The following is a 22,074-nucleotide window of genomic DNA, read 5'->3' as shown; positions in this document are numbered from 1 at the left end:
ACTTTGAGCTCCTTTCACACCAATCTCAAATTATTGCACTCATGGAAATTGTAAAGCCAAGGATGGTTCCAAGCATTTACTTAATTTCTTCCTCTATTATTTTAGTTTAATTACACAAAGTGGCACACACTGCACAGGTTTGAATCTTCACACCTTGCATAGCATTCTTGGAAGCATTTCCCATCAATAGTATGAACTAGTTTGTTTCAACCTGATACTGTGTTTGGATAAGTACTCTCATTTAACATCAAGACAAATACAGGCTTCAATAGTTGCAAGCAATTTGGACTTGGCAATAATTTTTTTTCCATATATTTAACATGATAAAAACAAAATGGGGTAGTGAAGTTTGTTTTTTTTTTTTGCACGTAGGAAACAACAATTTTTGTTTATGGACCCAGTTTGTATTCATTTAGTAGGTTCAAATGATCAGAGTTTTTTTGTACAGTGGGACAAAGGGATTTGATGTTGGATTCAGTACATTTCATAAAATAGATGTAGACTATCGAGTCCACAAAATGAATATTACGAATATATGCAAAAATTACTCCATGTCACACATTTGTGGGACAACAAAAGTAGCTACAAGCTATAACAATTTTTTTTAGCTTCAAAGAAAGATATTGAACTTCATGTCATTATGCAGTTTATTATTTGATCCTGTATTATTGTCTTGTGTTTACAAAGCAGAAGCCAAAACAACACACATGGCCAGGAAAGCACTCTTCAATTCATCATAGTATGACTGCATAAATATAGAAGATGAAAAATAGGTATATGATTTCCTTATTCTTCCCATTGAACGAACTGAAGACTTCATTTTCTGCATTTGCATATCCTGGAGCATCCTCTGTTGTAAGGATTTGATGATGGCAGTACGCAGTTTTTGCTACATGGTGCTATGTTGCGCTTGGTAAATTCCATAATAATGTACTTGTTTGCATTTTTAGCATGATTTTGAGACTCCATTTCCACCCTTCACAAAAGCTTACTGCTTCAATCCTCACAAATCATTACATTTTCTGGTACTGATTTTGGGGTTAAGTCTGTCCATTTATGGTGCTAATACTTGAAAAATGAGAAATGAGAACCATTGGAGGTGGTCACGGAATAAGGCATAATGAATAGGTTCACCTTCAACTACTTTATTTTGCACACAACTTTTCTCTAACTAGAAAGTTGATTCTATAATAATGTTGTTCAATCTCATTTATTTTAACTTCGGCGTTTAAGTGATGGTATTGTTGTCATTATAAGATAATTCCACTTATTAGCAAACAGAGGTTCTTTCCAAAAGTCAATCCAAATGAGCCAGTCATTTTCAAAATAGGTGGATTCCTAATTAGAATGAATCATTACAGTCTACAAAAATACATATATGACCAAGGCGCCCGTCAAGTTACCATCTGACAATCACAATTCACAACGAAATGATTTGGTTGGGTTGTGATTTCAAATGCATTCAAATGGGAACAAGCAACATAAGAAGGTGCAGCACATTCATGAGGTGAATGAAAATCATAGAATCCTAAGTAAGGCCATTAATCTAGAATGTTACTCCAATAGATTTACTCGATCAGGAGACCCAAGTTTTGGAGGTGAGCAAGATTTATTTTACAGAGAACTCTGTTTAGGAAGATGTAAATGAGGAAGTACTGAAAACTACATGAAAATATAACTTTATTACAATGAAACCATCATGCATATGCATCTATTATTTATTTATAACATTAGCCCACCTCTATTCATTCTAGGACTAAGGAATTTATTCACATGGATATTGCTTGTAGCCTGGCCTCAAGTGGCATAGCTATCAAATCCATATATCTGAAGTGCAGTCACCACCAGGATATCTCATCTCATGTGCAAGGCAGGAACCTCCAGGCTCAGCTCCAAAGTCAACAAAAAAGTTAGGGTTAATTTTCAGACCACCATTTTCAGTATCAACATCAATCTGTAACATGTGGGATCCTTTCTCTACAAGCTCTGGATAAAATTGTTTATCCCATGCACTGAAGAGTGAGTTTGTAACATATAGCCGCTTACCATCCAAACTCAACTGAATCATCTGAGGGCCAGCTCTCAACTTATTTCCCTGAAAATTAAAATTTTGATCTCTTCACCTTAAACCACTAAAGGGTCAAAATTATGAGTGCAATTATGTACCACGTTTAAGCATCACATAAGATAAAATACAAAAGTGACCAAAAAATTTAAGGCACCAATCTAATGCACAAGTCTATTATATCTACTACATCTAAGAACCAATCAACTCCAAACAAGTGAGATGCAAGAAGCATAACACTAGAATCACTAATTCAAAAGTTAAACTGCACTAACCAGGATGTCTGGAACATCAGAATGCCAAGTATTACCATCTTCAGTTATAGCTACTATAGGGCTTCCTTTCTGTAGCAGTCCCCCAACCCATACTTGGCCAGTCCGTACAGGATTTTTAGGGTCCTCAATGTTATATTGTCTTATATCACCATGAAGCCAATTCACAAAGTACAGAAACCGATCATCGAGAGATATCAGAAAATCAGTTATAAGCCCTGGCATTTCTGGAAGAATCCAGTTTTGCACTTTCAATGGTTTCACTGATATTGCAACCTGCAAAGTCAGTCTAGTCTGTAAGTATTATTGATCATTATGCCTTGGTTGAAGCTGCACAAACACTAGCCAGACTACTTTACAAAATGAGTATGAATATTATGAATAGAGTAGAGTATGAAGAAAATTATATAGTCTCTATTATTTCATATGAGCACAGATGCAATATATAGAAAAAATGAAGGAAAAAAAAGAAATGATAAATAAGATATTTCAAGAACTAGGAATCCCAAAATTACAGGAATGAAATAAAAATAGAATAGCTGAATGTAAACCTTCCGATTAATGAGATGTTGTGATTCTCCTATAATTTAGGGATTGATTTTTGACTATATACTTTTTATGTACCTCATGACTCCATGATTCATCTTCAGTCTTGAAAAAGCGTACCATGTTACTTGACAATGCACACCCAACGAAACCTGTATCTTTAGAAGGATCATGCAGAAATCTTACCTGCATTTCGGACAAGTTGCTTACAAATTATCTCACCTTTCACATAATACTTCACAAGTACAAGCTAGAGAGAAAAAATGTAGCAAAGGACAAACATATTTATGATTAAATCACAAGTACATTAACATAATAGCTTCAATTACAGCAAAAACAAAAAAAAAAACCAAAAAATACCATAAAATGCATTATAACTGGTGGAAATAACTCCAGATTTTAAACAATGTACCTCCAAGGGTAGAAGCCCTGACTCACCAAGGTCCAATGTTTGTCTCAGTTCACCCCCAGGCCAGCTGTATACATGTAGATGCCTCCCATAAAGACCATCAGAGACATGCTGTAAATTAAAACCTTTGGTGAAAGCAGCAGGAGCACCCCATGATGAGCTAATCATAGTCTTATGCTGTGGTTGGTACCAGAAGTCATACCCAAATGATGGACTGTGCCCAGGTTTCTCCCACCTAACAAATGTGTGCCAAGATACAAACTAATAACTAGAAAATAATCCACTGAAATGGTAACTATTTCATCAGATTCGTAGAACTTTTGTTGAATATGCTGCCATTAAACAATTATTTAATGATTCCACATTTTGCAAAACTTTTGTCATTTCTAAGCATAGTGGTAAATTCTCAATTTATGATTGCACCATTTTCCATGTAGACTGTTAATCGATGTTGGAAGAGCAATTAAAATTACATCTCATATAAAATCAGAAACCAAATGCATGCGATAATGAATAGGAATTGGTAGTTTAAGAGCATTTTGACATCCCAACATGCATTCTTGCATTTCTCAATCTAATCTATAAAAGGGTACCTTCCTTTCAAATTAAATTCATGATCAAGGAGAAGAAATCCACTTCCTTCTGCATTTCCATCTTTGTCTCCAAGAAATGAGATCAACACGTCACCAGAAGCAAGGCAATGAGATGTGTGTGCATAAGCTAATCCAGTCTTACTTATAATGTCTTCTGGCTCAACAACTTTGTGCAAAGATGGAGACCTTGGATTTGCTTTTGTGTCAACCACATAAATGCGGCCTGATCTGAAATATGCTAAAGCTGACTTAAATAAGGATTTTGTTTCAAGAAAACCGATGTCTTACGTAACAGTGAACTTCTTGAACCTTGTCAGTGTTTGTGTATGTGTGTGTACATGCGCATACGCGTGCAAGTAAATCCAAAGTGACTGTTTAGTGGTGTCTTACACCAGTGAAGGCAAAATCAGATATCGCCGAACTGCTGTTGGATCTCCATAGCAAGAGCTGCATGAATTCCACCCAAAATGGTGCAGTTCATCACCTAAATAAGGTACAGGTAGCCTATGGATAACTTTTGAATACGTTGGAGAGCTTGGATCCACATCCACTGTGGCCAGAAAGTCAGGCTTATCCCTTCCTGTTCCTGTATTAAATTGAATATTCATCACCAATATATAAATAAAATCACCAAACTACGCGTTTTGACAGAAGTTGTTTAAACTGCACCAAGTCTACATGCATTGCACTAAAAAGAGATAGATATTCTACATGTATCTTTTACCTATTAGCCTGTCATATTAAATCATATGTTTCTAACAACAAAGTTAGAAACCATCTTCATATCTCTGCTTAATGCCTATCTATTCTTCCAATGAAGCTGAATTGGCATTTTCAGACCTATAGAGACACAAGAAGAAGTTTTTGTTACCTGAGTAGATAGCAGTGACATAAAGGAGAGTCTCTCTGGGACCAGAAATGGCTGCTAGTGGTGAAGCATAACCAGGCCCTGATTTGGGACAAGCATCCATGCTGCTTTGGCTCATCACCTTGTCACAATGTTCAATCTCTCTCTCCATGAAAGATCACTTCAGAGATGTTATCTTGAAAAGAAGAAGAAGATGAGAGTGATGATGATGAAGAAAAATGAACTCAAGGAAGAGTAAGTCAAGTTATAGGTTCTATTACTGACTGTTACAGGTCACATGAAAATAAGAACAAAAGTTACTTGTTTGGCTTTATCAAAAGTCACAAATTACACTAACATTATTCCGAAGCTTGAAAGAAAAACCGAAGTTTTGAATATGACCCAGCTATTTGGACAAAAATAAATAAACAAATAATAATAAATAAATAAAAGAATGACCAGAAGTGTAACATTTTCCAATCAAAATGCCAAAGAAAAATTCTTCCTTCTAATCTTTCAGGGACATTGAAAGATTTTTTGTTTCCTAGTTCCGTAGATAAATATCTTATAAGATTCCCTTCTCCTTCAGTAATTTCAAAGTAATTATAATTTATATAATGCATATAACATGCTTTTTAGTGCTAAACTGCTAACCAAGATTAGTATGCAAGTTCGGAAAAAATGGTAATTCACAAAGCAGACATAACATATTCTCAATTATATGAAACCAGAAAAAACTAAAATTCCCAACGGATGAATAATAAGACTGTAAATTAAAACCAAAATTCCCAACGGATGAATAATAAGATTGTGCTGTTGGGCAACAAGGGGGAAAAAACCCAAGACGTGGAGCATTTTCCAATTTAAAAAGTCAAAGGAAAACTTTTCCTTCTATTTTCTATTTTACAAGTTAATATTCAAATAAAAATCACAGTTTATTTGATCATTGTCTTACATTCCTTAACATAAAAAATTAAAACACCACATTTGAATTACAAATTCCAATCCGTAAAATATAGATTTATTACATAGTATGTCAACTGCCTCGAAGAAATACTAATTACGTTAATTATACTAAGATTCAAGTCCAGTAACTCCGTCGAATTTGAAACTTCACTAATTCAGAGGTTTAGAAAACCTCCAGTTTATTTACCACATAGAGTAGTTTCAAACATTTTCTCAAATCAATTGTATCCACATTGGAATAAAATCATCTTTTATTTTACTTGTCTCCTTTTCACTCTCTTCAATTGAAAAATACACGTCAACTACAAAAATTAGCAGGAGCAAAAAAAAATTCTTACTTAAAAGAGATACTTTCGCACTAATATGCTCTTTTTTTAATTACTGAAACTGAAAATAAAACAAGTAAAGAAGACAAATGTTTTGAATCGGTCTATATGATACTAGGCAAATTTTAGGAGTTCATTTAAGTACTCCCTCTAAAGAAGAGAGTCTCTTACCTTTTTTTCTTTCTCTTGGAATTTAACATTGATGTTTATAAATTCAGTACCGCCTCCAAGAAGAGTCTCTAGGCACCACAATTAAGTAGGATTGCAAACTAGACCTAGAGAATATTGTGGCGTTCATGGATTGTCGACCCTCCCTCTCCATTAAAAGGATTAATGTTTGTTGATGTTACAGGACCTTCCAATCCTACTTCTATGGTTGAATGGTCGATTTGGTCCCAAAAAGTGTACAGCAGTTTCAAGTTAGTCCTTGAATTCAAATAAATTGAAATAAATACTATGAAACCCTCTATCTCGACATACATATAATCAAGAAAAAAAAATATAAAAATCTGAAATTTTATTAAATTAATTTTTTTTCCAGATCGCTTAAACAAATTCACGTGAATAAAAAATTCAGATTCATTTCACTGTTATCAAATAAAATTTATCAAAAACATTTTCAGCTCAAAATAAGACTATTCAAGTTTACAAAAGAATTCAAGTTAAGTAGTAGAATAAAATAAATCGACTAACATATTCAAAACATCATGTCTCAATGTCACATTCTATCAGAGTGTTATGTCTCAGTGTCTTCTAGTGCGAGGTTTTTTAAAGTCATCAACCTAATTATCTATTCCCACGAACACAAAGTTCGAGATTATCATAGGATTTAAACACAAACATCACACAGAGAGTGAATTATCACATTTCTAACTATAGAGAAAAATGAGACAACATAGATATACATATAATATAAATGAAATACAACTTACTTTAACACAATTCATGTCATTCCATCACTTATCGCGTAACATCACATCTCAACGCTACAAGTCTCACACATTTTCACATCATTCACATACTCATGGATCAAAACACAATATCACTCAACCAATCAATTCGATCAATATATAAGCATTATGTAACAAATATATTAAGACTCAATCCTATATGCAATATGATACCATGTTAGTGAAAAATCTCATCGGGCGCCTAGGAGTACATGACAAGACAGATCACACACTTGTAAGTCAGGTCACTCTCACTAGGTAAAATCATAGGAAGATCAGTCAGGGTTATTTTGTTTTGTGAGAACGCTCCAACCATATTGGATAAGTATAGGCTTTAAAGAACATTTAAACCAAGTGTATTTATCCCCAAGGTCTACACTCCAAAGAGTCTGTCAGAGTCTCTCCTTCCTAATTCAGGTCCAACCCAGAAAACATTTTAGCATATAGACTCTATCTATGAACTGTACAAGACACACAACTCCTCAATTATTCTCAAAATCATTTTATCTCGTCGCGCCTCAAAATGATTAAACTTGTCAGGTTTCCACAGTGGTTCCCATCACAATACTCGTCGTGCATTAACTCGTCGTCCTTAAAGGATCTTACGGTCATGTGATTGTGTGGTTCATAACTCACAACTCAATGCACACAATATCTCAATACACATGTATCTCACAATTTGCCACATATTCAATTGGTCACTTACTCTCATTTTTAATCACAATTTCATGATCTCAATATAACATTTTATCATGCTAATCTAGTAAATCTTGTCCAAAATAAAAATAATTTATACAAAAATTGATTCTCACAACATGGGGAGTAAAACCACTTAAATAATTTCACATAATCATATCAAAATCAAGAAATCAAAATCATAGGTCGAAAACACCAAAAGTACTCAATTTTGTCAACCAATTCGCATCAGGAAATCAATTGGTCCATCAAAAAACACGACAATATCATAATTATAATCGCAAAGGAAGAATTATAATTCAATAAACATCTCAAAATAAATCTCAATTTAATCATCTGAGGATCCCTACACATGTTCATTATAACCCCAATTGTGATAAATTCATCTATTACCTCTAAGCGGGCTCACATGTGTAGTTCGGCGGTGATAACGACATCTCTAGCAGTTTCCTAAGATTTCTCAAATTTTTCCTCTAGTTGTTTTGCTAGGGTTTCCAAGCGTTAAAGAGAAGGAGACGAGATTGAAGCCTTCATTTCACTGTCTGCGTGAGAGGAACATTTCCCCCTCCATAGACATTATTTCGCAAATCCCAATGATGGAAATGTGTGAAAATGAGTTTTGAACCTGTTGTTCAAATTTCACAACAATTGAACGGTTAATGAGTCAGGGATCATAGTTTTATTGGGATAAATTTGAGTGTATGCAAAAAAAAAAAGAGTTCCGTGCAAGAAACATTTCTCTCACCACAAGCATTATTTCTCAAATCCCAATGATGACTATGTGTAAAACTGAGTTCCAAACCTGGTATTTAAATTTCACGATGATCCAACAGTTAACGAGTCTGAAATTGTAGTTTCACTGGAATAGGTTTGAGTGTATGGAAAAAAAATTTAGGAGAGAGAAAGGGAAAACGAATTTAAAAGAAGAGAAAATGTAGAGACTTATATGGTAAAAATTGACTTAATATATCTTTATTTATATTTAGGTACTCTCAGCCTATTATTTACTCTATATTTTTTTATTATTTTATAAAAAAATTCTATTTTACTTCCTTTTATTTTCTAAGAATATATATTTATTTTATTTAACTTAAAATTATTATTTAATTAATAAAATTATTTCTCCTTATTTATTTAATTACAAAAATCTCATTATTTTTTTAAAACTATTTTTTAAAATATTTTTTTTTTAATTTCTTTTATGAATATTGGGTGTTACAAAACCCTTCTTGTCTTTTACATTTGTCCTTTCACGACTAAATTGCATTTTAATGATAATATGCAAATGCAAAGACCTATTTGAAACGAAGGATGAATGTGAAAGAGGAAAGCTACTTTCAAGGACTTTATTTTTAGTTTATTAACATACTAATTTGAAACCGTCATATACTTTTAAGAACCAAATTGACTATTCTGCCTACTTCTGATTGAATTCTTAGTTTTTGGGGCGTTAGCCTTTTTTTTATCTTAAAAAACTTAAAAAGTTAACGAATAATGTTTTTTATTTTTTATTTTCAAACAGAAAATGCATTTTATCACTTTCAAAATCAAAGGCAAACATTTTCAGTTACAAGCAATTTTTAACTTCAATATTAGTAAACAATCATCTTAGTTTGAGCCAAAAACTTCTTAATACATCAACGTCAATGTATTGTTGAGAACAGTATCTTCCATTCTGTAAGATAACAGAAAAAGAAAAGAAAAAAATTGCCAACCAAGGATTAGGACTTTAAGGACACTGTCTTAACATACGGTCAAAGATCTCTTGTGTTTGTATGATGCCATTGGCATTCAATAGGTTACATGTATAGATTGTCTATTTGCTCCCTGTATTGAGCCACAACTCTATCTCTTCGAATTTTCATGGTGGGTGTCATTAGACCATTATCAATCTGTCATTGGAGAAAGGATTTACCAAAATATGTCAGTTTTGTGATGTGAACAACATACAAGATACTACTGCTTTGAATTCCAAATCTAACCGTGAAGGGTTCATTTACAAGAAGGATTGGTCCAATTTGAAATGGAGATTCTGATGTCCTGCATGATGAATAGTTCAATTATAGAATACATTTAATTTGTTTACCATTCAGTGACTCCAACATAACAGTTTCCAAAACTAGTTTACTCCCTTTAATTGTCATAAAATTTAGTAAAGCTAATTAACCAATAGAATCAAACACTGTCCTTCCCCAGAAACAGAGACACTAGCACACCAGGGATATCTGAACAAGACATAAACTTTTTCCAGCATTCATTACAAGAAACAGAAGTGAAATAAGTCTTACCAGGTCTTTAATTCTTTATATATCAGGCTCGTCACTTTTTCCTCACTGACATCTGAACTGTTGGAATCTATAATTGACAACTTCCTTGCTACCTTCAAAACTTCTTCTTTGTTAGGAACGATTACAGCTCCTAGACGTCGCTTATCCTATAAGTTACAGTTATTACCCAGAAGTATAATCACTACATTTTGAACTATCTGAAGTAGATCTTATATATAATACTTGAGCTATCAAAAATTGAAAGAATTCAAGAATGCACCTGGCCAACAACAACAATTTGTTGAATTATGCTACTCCTCATTGCAGCTTCTTCAAGTTCCAACGGTTCAACATTTTCACCTTCTCTTATTATAACAAGTGGTTAATACTCAAGGAAGTTCTATGATTTCTAATGGTGAGATCAAACCAGCGTAAAAACAAGGTTGAGCAAAATTCAACAACTTAATAAACAAATTCAAGAACAGGATCTTGTCTTACTCGTTCGTGTTTTTTAAGAACAACTTGTTTGTTACTCATTTATAATATTGTTTGTTATTCATTATTGCTTGTAACACATGTTTGAACACCGTAGAATTGTACTTTACATAGTACATGCAAATGCAATACAAAGATACATATATACAATGTATACATACATTAAAATGAAAATTTGAGACATATTATGAAGTAGAATCAATTGACACCCTTCACAAGGTGCTAAAAAACTAATTTTATTGAACATTAAAAAAAGATATATAAAAAGAAAAACATGGCAGGCACGTGGGGAGGACCAGATGTTTTAAGAATTTTTTTTATTAGTATAAATTATAAAGAACTTTTCTTCAAAACAATATAAGTATAGGGAGCTTTCAAATTTAACTTGTTCAGGTAAACACCAGGTTCCTTTTATTGGCAGTGTCCTTTGTTTCACATCTGGAATGGATGAAAAATATAGAAAACGTGCATACACCGACAGATAGATATACAAATTTTAAGATTCCATGCTAAACATATTACATTGAACTCAATCTTCTACTATACCTGTTGAAAGCACAATAGTGTCTTTAGCACGGCCTTCCACAACGATCACACCACTAGAGTTACGACTCCGCCCAGTTGAATGATGGGGAACAATCCACCCTATATCACCAGTATTCAGCCAGCCATCCCCATCTAAGGCCTGATTTGTTGCTAAAGAATTCTAATGCAAGATAACACACATAACAATCACAATTTCATCTAGAAAACATCAATAAGATCACATGATATGCATAAATCACGTTTTCTGACTCTTCTATTTATGAAATACTAGGTTGCTAGAATGTCATGGAAAAGGCATTTGATGTTGCATGATAACATGCAACTACAACGCCAATGAGAGTTGGCTTAATCATACAATTACAAATGAACAAAATAAAGGATCTAGAGTTCAATTCCTTCCCTCACAGATATGTCATTAGTTTTTGTAAGTACTACCGTAAGCCCTCACTTAGGCTTATGTTATGCCATGCCCTGACCTTGGAATGAGGCAACCTCCTCGCTCAACTATTTTGTAGCACACACATGAAAAAAAAAACTGCAGATGTATCTCTAATATTTGTTGTTTGTGCTCACAAACAAAATTAATACACATAAATTCTCTTTCTCTCTCTGGCACACACACACACCCACAAAAGCACACTTGTGCAAACAAATAATGCTTGCATTCTGACAAAGCAAATTACCTTGAAGTATCCTTCCATCACTTGTGGCCCCCTGACTTTCAAAATGCCCTTTGAACCAGGTGGAAGAACTTCATCAGTTTCAGAATCTACTATTTTGAATTCTGTATGACGAATTGGATGCCCAACAGATCCAATAACCTTTAAAAAATTCCATCTGTAACATTCTCAGATAAATGCACCTCTCTTTGATGATTCAATTTACTACTAATCTATAGAATGCAAATAAGTACTTGTTATGATTGTCATGATCTAAGCAGTTACTGCAGATGAAGGTTTTAATAATAAACAGTTTTCATGTTAAGTGTACACTAACAGATATATTGGTATATACTGGCACCAAATTTTCAGAAACAATCCTAGTTAACATACTAATTTTAACACACTTAATAATTGGGTGAATTTGTCCCACTAGAGAGTGAGTCTGTGAGTGAGACTTGCATGACTTAGTCACACGTGAATTTCACCCAATAGTAATGATGCCAGCATTCTTCAATTTTCAATGCATTTGATTTGGTACATTGCTTACGTTACATCTAGGTCGTCGAGCAGCAATAACTGGTGAAGTTTCTGTTAAACCATATCCATTCTGTACTTTCACACCAATTGCCTGCATGTTATGAAAAAGCACCAATGTGAAGTAATCAAGTAGATTCCAACAAAAAATGTTTATAAGTTACACATGTTTGAGATATCAGACCTCAAAAAATTTATCCACTTCCCAAGGCAAACTACCACCACCACTTATTCCAGCCTGTAGAGAACCAAGAAGTTTCTCTCGTCAAACAACAATTTCCAAAATCAGGAATAATGACACAATATGGTGTAGTTCAGATGAATAGTTGAATATATATCTCAAAACTCAGGCAAAAGAAAGAATATAACGATAACAACTACTCCATTAGGATGTCTTAAGGTAAGAATATTACCAACTTAGGAATTAGTTAATACAACAATAACTGATTAAACCTTAATCATTCTTTAAACATCATGATCCAGTTAAATGGTCAATTGTTTCAAACTGAAAATATTTTACACAGATTCCTTTTTCATAATTTTCCTAAAACCTTTTTTAAGAGAAGACAGTATTGCACTTAACAAAACATGAAAACAAATAAAATAAAGATAACCATACAATATAAGTTTTATAAGGTAATGAAAAAGAAGAAAACAAAACCTTTGATATTCCAATAGCTGAATGGATTTTACTGTAGACAAGTTTCTTTGCCAGAATATGAAGTGGAAGTAATATTGTGGCAATAGTTTTTGCCCACAGCCAGTCCAACATTGAATAGGCGTAGGAAGCCTGCTTCTTATTCTTTGTTAGACATTTACCCTATAAACGTATTTGAATTTAGTAAGGGAAATATCGTTGGTGAGAATTAGAATTACATTATTCGTATACTTGTTTAAACTAGTCATAAAGCAAAAAAAATAAAATTTAATTATACAATCAATTAGATAGAATGCAAGTATTTTGCATATGGAATCAACCAGGCAAAACAACTCCAAGAAGTTTTGATTTGAGGAAACAAACTAGGAAGTACCATAAATTCAATTTCTATACTTCTCATTTGACTTAATTCACAATGTTATTTAAAAGAAAGTTCTGTGAGTCCTAACTACCATGGCTTAGCCTCCAAACTCAAAAGTGAAGATCTATAATGCAACTCCTGAGCTAGGATATTGTATGAGACATAATCGAAGCAACAAAACCATTTCTAATCAATAGATGATTCCCAACTATAGACCTTTTACATTAGCATATTATATTTAAGTTGGAAGGAATTCAAGCAAAATTCTTAGCATAAGTCTTGAGTGACTATAAGGAACAATAAACCAATACAAACAACAACTAACTGAAAACCTGCAATCTTAAAGATGACACAATGGAAAGAAAACAGAATTTAATGGTTCATTAAGTTATTTTATCCAAAGAGGAAGGCCATTAAGAATCACAATAGGCCTGATAAAACATGTTAACATTTTAGAGATCAGACAAAAAGAACTGATACTCAAACCTCGTAAATACGCTTATACTCCATGTATGCTATGCTGCTCCTTATGAATGTTAGTGCGACAAGCTTTCTAACAACGGAACCTGTAGATATCTGCTTCATGATCCCACTGCAGAGGAAATAATTATGTTCATGAGAAACATAGTCTTCAAATAGAAAAAAACCCAAAAGTGATTACGATCAGCATCAGCATCAAAATAAAAACATAGATTTCTTCAGAATAAGTAAAATTTCCTTTAGCATTAAACTTTTCATTTTGGAACTACTAGAATGTGTGTAGGCTTGTCTAAGAGTGAGGGAGTGTGTTAGTAAGCTAAGCTTGAGTAGCCTGATTGTTCAAAAATGCTGCTTTTGGCAAAGGACACCATATTCCAATACCAAGAAGAAAAAAAACTTACTGACACATGATATATCATCAATTCAATGCGTATTCATACAATTCCTACCAGAGGATTTACCTGTATAATGTTTCAAAAACTAAAGGAACAGAAATCAAGTATTGTGGTTGATAACGTTGCAAATCATCCTAGAAAATAAGAAAGGAGAACATGTTAATACATGTGCGTATAAGTAATCAATTTAGCATAGTAGTATATGTAGCAATGCGTTGCCTATTATCATCACATACTAACAATAATAGTAATAATCGTTGAACTGAAGCAGGCTTCCCTGATTTTGGTGTCACATTATAAATGTGTAAGAGGCCACATTTTCACAATGTTTATGATCAAAGTAATAATAGGAATAATACCTTGAGATTCCTCACGGTTGTGTATACTTGCTCAATACCGCATGTGAAAATGAAATACTCACAAGCTCTTTCATATGCATGCCAAGGTGGCAGCATGCTTAGAAATCTATCCCCAGCTTCAGCTGGTACAATGTCCCACAAGTTTTTTATCTGGAAATTGATCAACAAATATGATACTACAGCATCAAGGGTAGCATATAAAGCAAAAGAATCATCTTCTACTGAAACCAATTTAAGGTGACTTGAAAAATCTATAGCATTGTCACAATAATTACTTATTGTAGAAGGTTTGTGATGAAACCTGATGCAGAAGATTCCTGTGGGTAAGCATAACACCTTTCGGATTTCCAGTAGTTCCACTAGTGTATACTAGAGTAGCAATGCTATCAGTGTTTATTGCTTCATAAATATAACGTTGTCCTACAATAAATATAGAAAGTAAAAAAGTAACATAGTTCCTGATTAGTTGAGATTTGAGAGAAAGAGAAATAAGTTGTCTTTTTTATTTTGTCAAAAAAAAGTTGTCCTTTATATTAAAATAATTAAATAATTATAGACATGTTTTTTCTTTTTTTTGGTCTAAAATATAGACATTCCCATTAACAAAAGTATAGAGTTGTCATCGCAGACAGGCCAGTTTGATTAATTCGATAAAAAAAAAAAAAACATTGTGTTGAGTTTAAAAATTTCCAAATAAAGGGTCAAATTAGTCCATAAAAAATTTCACATGATACTTTAATCCCTAAAAAGCGAAAATTAGTTATTTATTTTTTAAGATTATAAATGTAAGATATTTTACTTTTCAGTTATTTTTTTTTAATTTTAGGTTTAATGGTACATTTTACCATTCAATTATTATTATTTTATGAATTTTATCATTCAAGTTATTTTTTATACATTTTATCATCAAATTTTTAATTTTCGCACATTTTACTACCAGGTTTTTTTTTCTGTGCATTTACTATAATGTTTTTTTTGGGCATTTTACTATGTTGGTAACAAAATGATGCAGTTTTACAAAAAAATGAATGGTTTTTAGGAATATGTTAACACTTTATTACAATTTAAGGAATTAGTAAAATATGCAAGAATTAAAAAATGTGATAGTAAAATGCATGAAAAAAACTTGATGATAAAATTATTTGCAAAATAATGATAGTTGGGGGTGATAAAATATGTAATAAAGTCCTAATTTTAACACATGATTAAGTTTAGAAAAGATGGATCACATATCAACTTAGTCATTAACAAAATCATCAATGACCTAAATTGATGTTTGAAAAGTTAGCTCAAATAAATAAATAAAAACTAAAGTAACTCACATTTATAATTATTAAAATATTTTATCTTTATAAGTTCGATAGAGTAAATATTAATAACTTTTTTAAAATAATAAATATATAAATTCAACAAAATATTTTTACATTATTATCTAATAATAAATTATCATGTATGATAAATTTATCGATTTTTATAATAATTAACTTAAAAATCATATTTATTATTAAATTTAATTAATTGATAATGTAAATATATTACATTGACCATGTATAGAAACTAAACTTTTTTAAATAAAAATATTTCCTTTTTTTTTTCTTTGCAACCAGTTTGAATATTTTACTCAAAATTTTAAGCTTTGTTTCTTTTATTTCTAGTTACGCAAGCTGATCCGCGTCAAGCAAGGTTTGTTTTGTCCACTATCCCGATGATTTTATTTTATTTTATTTTTTCAATTTTTGGATCATAGTTCCTACTTTTATCAAATAAATACTTGATTTTTTTCAGCATTTATTGCACAAAATGTTGGATTGTTGGGAGGTAAGGAAATTATTCATAAACAACTCATCAGGTGGTTATTGGTCAGTGGCTACGAAGTCCCATCAAAATATCAATTTTTTAGTTGGAGAAAATAGAGATAAAATCATTAATGTTATTTTGATTTTCTTTTTATCAAAAAAATGGGTCGGTCCACTTGACCTTAGGCTGGACGAAAAAATTGTACAACAATTTTTTTTTTAAAAGGAAGACAAGAAATAGAAGTGTAGGAAAAGATTATTAATATGATAGAAAAAGATAAAAAATATATATAATATTGTAAAATATATTGTATAAACAACAAAACTCATCATCTTATTAGTGTTTCATATGCTTCTTTTTTCTGTATACATGTGTATAATGATAACAATCAAGATCAAATTTAAGTCTGGTGCATTTATCTCAACTCGTATTAGGCCAACTCTATTAGGTTGTGTAATATGCTTTTAGGACTTACGTAAAGTAACAATTTACATTTGGAATTGCTATGTGCCGTTCCTAAGGTATACATGTTAAATATTTGTTAGATGTTAGTTTTACCATAGAAATCTGAAAATTCATATATACTCCATAGGCAATAAATGTTGACCAATGAACACTACCCTTAGATAAACAAAAGTTAATAATCTTGTTTAATTTTATACTGTAAGGAATTTAGCTAAGTTCAAATAATTCTTGATAATTAATTGTAAAGGGATGGGTAGTGCATGCTTCATTGTCAAGCTCTGGTGTAGCTGATTGGAACTATTGTAAATATTTGCAAACAGATATTGACTTTTTAGCTACAAAAAGACAACTTTCTTTTCGAATTTTTCTGCGGGTTGTAGCTAATGGGATTTCTTGGAGGGTATTTTAACACAATTAGACATAACTGTTGGCTGGACAGCCACTTTGTTTCCTTCTGTTCTGTTTTTCTGTGTGTTGCTGCGGTGAGAGGATATATTAATATATCATCATCTGATTCTGTTTTTATCTACTTTTTATTTTATTGAAATTTCCATTTTATCAAATAGAACAAATAAGAAGATTTCAAGTTTGCAACTAACTTATATCCACATTTTATTTTATTGAAAATTCATCGCACTGGTCCAGGGTTTAACATAATTTATTAGATTTAATATTTTTTTTTATCAGCTAATGTTAATGACTAATTTATTAGTTTTTTTATTAGTGAAAGATATTATGTTTAATCACGATCTTTCTCCCTTCTCTATTTAACCACCAATCTAACATTATAATTTCCTTATTAGGTTTAATATGTTGTTAGTCTCTAAAATATGACAAATTTAAACATCTTTAATATATTGATTTTGGTCAAAATAAATTATTTATTATTTTTTTAAATGATATTATTTCATTTGTTAATGACATAATTAACAGACATTTAAACATGTGCCATCCCATAATAATTGATAATATGTAGACATGATTATCTTGACGAGGAATACCTGAGTTGATCGGACATGGGTTGGGGTTCGGGGATTATCCGACTTTCTTAATCGGGGTCGGGGTCAACAACGTTATTTGTTAATTCTTTTTATAATTTTAAAATTCTTTTCTTGATGATTTTTGTAAACAAATGTGCTACAAATACAATTAGTTAAAAATAAATATATAACAATTATTTTTTTAAATCATATTTTTAATATAATTTTTTTTAAAAAAAATTAATTTTACAAATCTAAATCGGGAACGAGAATACCCGACGGTTGGATAAGGTAACAAATTTTAACTCGTCGGATATCGAGAACGGATACGAGTATATGTTGGAGAGTCGGGATTGATTGTTCCCGCTCGGTTGTCATGTCTAGTAATATAATATAATCTATATACATTTTATTTTATCAACTAACAATGATAAAAACCATTTTAAAAATATTAAATTTATGAGGACCAAAAAATATATATTAAGAGATTGAAACCAAAATTTTGTTGTATTTATAACTAAAAACATATTTAATGTTTATTGTTAATGTTAGGTATAACCCGAGAAAGCGAGGTGACGTACCAGCATCATGAGCATTAGATAATGCCCTGCGACTCTGTCGTCCCAAATCTATGACTTCCATGAAAGTAAACACTGGCACATGCTTGTTTTCTTGACCAACCAGCTCTGCTTTTTCTCCCCAAAGCAAAATAATAAATCTCATGCTAGTCCTTGAATAAAATGTATTTGCAACCCGGTTAAACATTTCAGGGTTATCCACCACTAGTGCAACACTGAATAACAATAGCATATGTCAGCAAAGTCTCTTGAGTTCAAGAATTCAGATTGAAATTGAGTACTTAAAAGAATGTGAAAACCAATAGCTATCGTGTTTAGTACAATTCAGTAAGAATTATCAGCAATTAAAACTCACAATCTTTCACAAAATGTGACTGTGCAAAGATCAGCTTGAAGCAACATTTTATCTGATTATTCAAGATTATTGAAGTGTTTATCAAACCTTTCAGAGTGGTTGTATATTTGCAATAGCTCTTCAACTGATGACCTTGAGCCCCTTACCACATTGATTGCTCCACTTGCCATCATACCTAGACTAAAAATTGGCATTGATGTGGTAAAAAACACAACTATATATCGTGGACAAATACTAGTAATGTAGCCTTTATGATCAAAATGCCGAAATAGTTCACACCATAATATCACTTTTAGTATTAAAAAAACACACAAAAATAGCAAACTAATTGGGAACTTATACAACTCAGATCACATATACGCTGTCTGTAAATTGCCACTAAGCTAAGCATCTAAGATATTTGCAGATGTGAAAAATTAAAAATTCATTTTCACTATATGGAGGTAATTAACTTCACGAAACAAGCAAGTTTTAAAACATGGGGATAACTTTTAAGAAACTTGATAGTAACAGTTCCTTCTCACATATATTCATAAACACTACACATATTTCTCAAAATTTACTATTTTTTTTACGTCACCATATTGTTGGTCACCATATTGTTGGTGTGAAGTATCCACTCACTATTGTGTTTTTGAAATGTTACAATTACAATCATATTGTACGATTGTTATTTGTTTTTTATATTAAAAGTGTGTACACATAAGATTTGTTCAACTGGTAATTATTAGACTCAATACACTGAAAGTGCAACAAAAAAAGTAATTCTACGCACCTTGATCTGCTACAAGCCAACGACATGAATTATCTGCAAAAAGTGCAAGCTTCTCATCAGGTCTTACCCCAATAACTCTCAAACCTTCTGCAAAATCCAGAATTGCCTGCTCCAACTGAAATTTTGATACAGAACAAAGTATAAGATATGAGAATATGATAAGCACCCAAGTACTCCCAAGGTTCTTATCAGAATAATGAAGGCAACTTATTTTCTAGTGAGCAAATACCAATTACAACCTAGGAAACTGCAACACCTTGAGAGGAAGCATTATGTCTCTCATTATTAGCTGCTAACGATGGTTAAACAGTGCTACATACCTAGTTTGGCATGTGTTGCTACTTGCTAAATTTCTAAATAAAATAAATAAACGTACTATTGGAACTTAATGCTTCCTGCACACGAAATGTTCTCCAAAACATTTCAACAAACAAACCTTCCACATTTACCGCATATGTTCCCCAAGGAGTTCTTTATTCGTTTAGCATTTCAATAAAATAGAGATATACTAGTGAATCTGATTTTCACCTTCATTATTGCGATACAAATGAATCTTGGATAATAATTTGATAATGTTGCCTTTTCAATTTGAAGCTTAAATTTGATCCAGTAACAATGCCAAACTCATTACAAACTAAAAAAAAAAAGCCAAAAGTGTCACATTATTTTTAACAGTACAAAAAGGAATAAACTTAAGGTTAAGATAGAACACAGCATAAGATTGTTTTTATTTAAATGACACTTAGATATATAGTTTTCCTTCGTTTATATCAAAACACCTTTTTCTAGAGATATCCAATATGTGCCTTTTCTTGCTAGCCACTCCCACGATACTTTTTTTAAAAAAATTCTCTTTATAAGTCTTTCATGCTTTCCATGGCTTGTCATGGACCACTAATTCGGGTCGTGGAATTATAGTACTAAATAATAGATAAGCTTTTTCTGTTGCACAGAACAGAAAGCTTTTAAATAGGCAGCGCAATATAATTCAGAAATCATATGCATTAATAAGATCATGTCACACCCCAGGGTCGCTCATACCTTAATTTGTCATGCCAAAAACCTATAAAACATGATTTATCTTTCTTATATACGAATTAAAAATAATTATTTTAATTTGAGTACACAAATCACTATACTAGAGATAGGGAGCAAAAAAAGCTTCTAAAACATTTTCATCATGTATGGTAATTAAAACAATTTGGTAAAAGGGCACAGAAAAAACGGGCAAAAATCACCTGTGTATACGTCATAGTTGTAGGAGGATCATGATATGGATCTACTAAGGCTACATTATTACCATACTTCTCCGCAGAAGATCTCCAAATATCAGGAACTGCTTTCCACTCATCTGAGGCCACACCACCATTACCAAGAAGTAATGAACTTTCAAGAAAAGGGGAGCACTTTCTTATCTCCAATATCTCTGTCTACATGCACAACAATATCATAAAAATAACAATATACTACAACACTTAGCACTCTCCAAAGGCACATGCTGTGTGAATATTGCAGGCATTGTTTGTCCTGGTTGTTTGACACACACACGAGATACCTTAGCTAAAGATTCTTTTTCTTTCTCATGCTAAAACATGTATAAACAATTTATGGAGAGGTCATTGGATCTCACTTTCTAAATGAATTTTTCACACCAAAATCTAATGTGTGTACCCTCAACAAATTGTCATGATATTTAAAGGGGAAAAAATGTGGATTAAGCTCCTCAAAGTTGAATAAGGTTAAAGCAAGTAACATCAAGATTAACAATTGATATTTTTAACACATTCATGATTTCTTATGAATGTGTACATATTAACAATTGATATTTTTAACACATTCATGATTTCTTATGAATGTGTACATAATAATAACTACATTTGGCTTTTTCATCAGATGTGCTCACTCTAAAGAAGTCAGATCCAAAAAATGTTACCTGATAAAATAAAAATCTAACCAAAAGAACATATTGGCGCAAAAGGGTAGCTAAAAATTACCTTGGATTGGCAAAATACGCGAAAACGAGAGAGTGGAGAAGACGGGGCAGGGCCACCAACACCATATTTTCTGCGAGAAAATGTGATCCTAGAGAAATTGCAGGGTGAAAGGAAGCGGGAAAGTGCATGATGAGGATGAGAGAAGGTCCAAGCATGGTTGTAGGTGATAGGAATTGTCGCCATTTGATTATTAATTAGCTGAATGAAGAAGCAAAACAGAGAGAGAACCATAAAAATGGAGAAGAGTCGCCTAACATATTCGAGTTAGTAATGATACACAACATAAGGAGACAAGAGTAGAGTAGTATTGGGTAGGTACTTGTTGTGTTGTAGATGCCGAAGAGAACTAAATTCTCCAACTGTTAGTTACTAAGCGCCGCTTTGTTTGGTGGTACGTGGTTGGTAACGACCGAGCATCAGACGATACTATCACTTGTTAATCTTTGTTGGTATGTATTTAACATTTGATTTCTTTTTATTAGACCGTGCAATCATATGTTACTTTATAAATCTATATTTAATCATGTAAAATGACAAATGGGGTAAATATGAGTATATATAATTTTAATTTTCACATGGCTCAAAAAATAAATTGTTATGCAAATAAATTTAAAAAATTATAGTCATTGAGTCAAGTGAAATAAGATGAAGCTTCGCTTATGATAGGTTACATCTTCAAATTTTCAATTGTTTCTTTCAAATG

At 32.1% G+C, this 22,074-nt stretch overlaps 2 protein-coding genes across 5 annotated transcripts; both read right to left on the bottom strand.

The window, feature by feature from the left end:
• Positions 1–1,533: 1,533 nt before the first annotated feature.
• On the bottom strand, positions 1,534–6,213 carry LOC114412869 (selenium-binding protein 2-like). Of its 3 annotated transcripts, XM_028376964.1 has the most exons (8): positions 6,196–6,213; positions 4,757–4,928; positions 4,276–4,471; positions 3,886–4,113; positions 3,296–3,527; positions 2,962–3,069; positions 2,341–2,613; positions 1,534–2,095 (listed from the first exon to the last, which is right to left on the bottom strand). In XM_028376964.1, exons 2-8 carry the CDS (start codon positions 4,902–4,904, stop codon positions 1,814–1,816), a joined length of 1,467 nt encoding a protein of 488 aa, XP_028232765.1. In that variant the 5' UTR covers positions 4,905–4,928; positions 6,196–6,213; the 3' UTR covers positions 1,534–1,813. The 3 variants fall into 3 exon arrangements, with proteins under 3 accessions (XP_028232765.1, XP_028232764.1, XP_028232766.1); XM_028376963.1 differs by lacking the exon at positions 6,196–6,213 and having other exon boundaries at positions 4,757–4,988; XM_028376965.1 differs by lacking the exons at positions 4,757–4,928; positions 6,196–6,213 and having other exon boundaries at positions 3,886–4,123; positions 4,278–4,468.
• A 3,034-nt stretch (positions 6,214–9,247) lies between these two features.
• On the bottom strand, positions 9,248–21,818 carry LOC114412868 (probable acyl-activating enzyme 16, chloroplastic). 2 transcript variants are annotated; one of them, XM_028376962.1, is made up of 19 exons: positions 21,691–21,818; positions 21,372–21,569; positions 20,616–20,807; positions 19,378–19,492; positions 18,690–18,777; positions 18,251–18,462; positions 14,729–14,847; positions 14,428–14,577; positions 14,135–14,202; positions 13,680–13,785; positions 12,836–12,994; positions 12,359–12,412; positions 12,188–12,268; positions 11,662–11,799; positions 10,979–11,138; positions 10,218–10,297; positions 9,959–10,104; positions 9,653–9,710; positions 9,248–9,562 (listed from the first exon to the last, which is right to left on the bottom strand). In XM_028376962.1, exons 2-19 carry the CDS (start codon positions 21,552–21,554, stop codon positions 9,470–9,472), a joined length of 2,202 nt encoding a protein of 733 aa, XP_028232763.1. In that variant the 5' UTR covers positions 21,555–21,569; positions 21,691–21,818; the 3' UTR covers positions 9,248–9,469. The 2 variants fall into 2 exon arrangements, with proteins under 2 accessions (XP_028232763.1, XP_028232762.1); XM_028376961.1 differs by lacking the exon at positions 21,691–21,818 and having other exon boundaries at positions 21,372–21,680.
• Positions 21,819–22,074: the final 256 nt, after the last annotated feature.

Source organism: Glycine soja, chromosome 5, assembly GCF_004193775.1.
Source record: "Glycine soja cultivar W05 chromosome 5, ASM419377v2, whole genome shotgun sequence".
NCBI classification, from domain to species: Eukaryota; Viridiplantae; Streptophyta; class Magnoliopsida; order Fabales; family Fabaceae; genus Glycine; species Glycine soja.
Note: the sequence above shows the minus strand (reverse complement) of the source record. Positions and strands in the feature narration are given on the sequence as shown.

Excerpts from the sequence above, each read along its gene's own strand:
- LOC114412868 (XM_028376961.1), bottom strand. The coding sequence starts at position 21,602 with ATGGTTCTCTCTCTGTTTTGCTTCTTCATTCAGCTAATTAATAATCAA. Across the intron at positions 12,995-13,679 it reads AGTATAAGCGTATTTACGAG|GGTAAATGTCTAACAAAGAA; the intron begins GTTTGAGTATCA and ends ATACGTTTATAG. Across the intron at positions 10,105-10,217 it reads AAATTGTTGTTGTTGGCCAG|GATAAGCGACGTCTAGGAGC; the intron begins GTGCATTCTTGA and ends TGTAACTTATAG.
- LOC114412869 (XM_028376964.1), bottom strand. The coding sequence starts at position 4,904 with ATGGAGAGAGAGATTGAACATTGTGACAAGGTGATGAGCCAAAGCAGC. Across the intron at positions 4,472-4,756 it reads TGTCACTGCTATCTACTCAG|GAACAGGAAGGGATAAGCCT; the intron begins GTAACAAAAACT and ends AATTTAATACAG. Across the intron at positions 3,528-3,885 it reads GAATTTAATTTGAAAGGAAG|GTGGGAGAAACCTGGGCACA; the intron begins GTACCCTTTTAT and ends CACATTTGTTAG.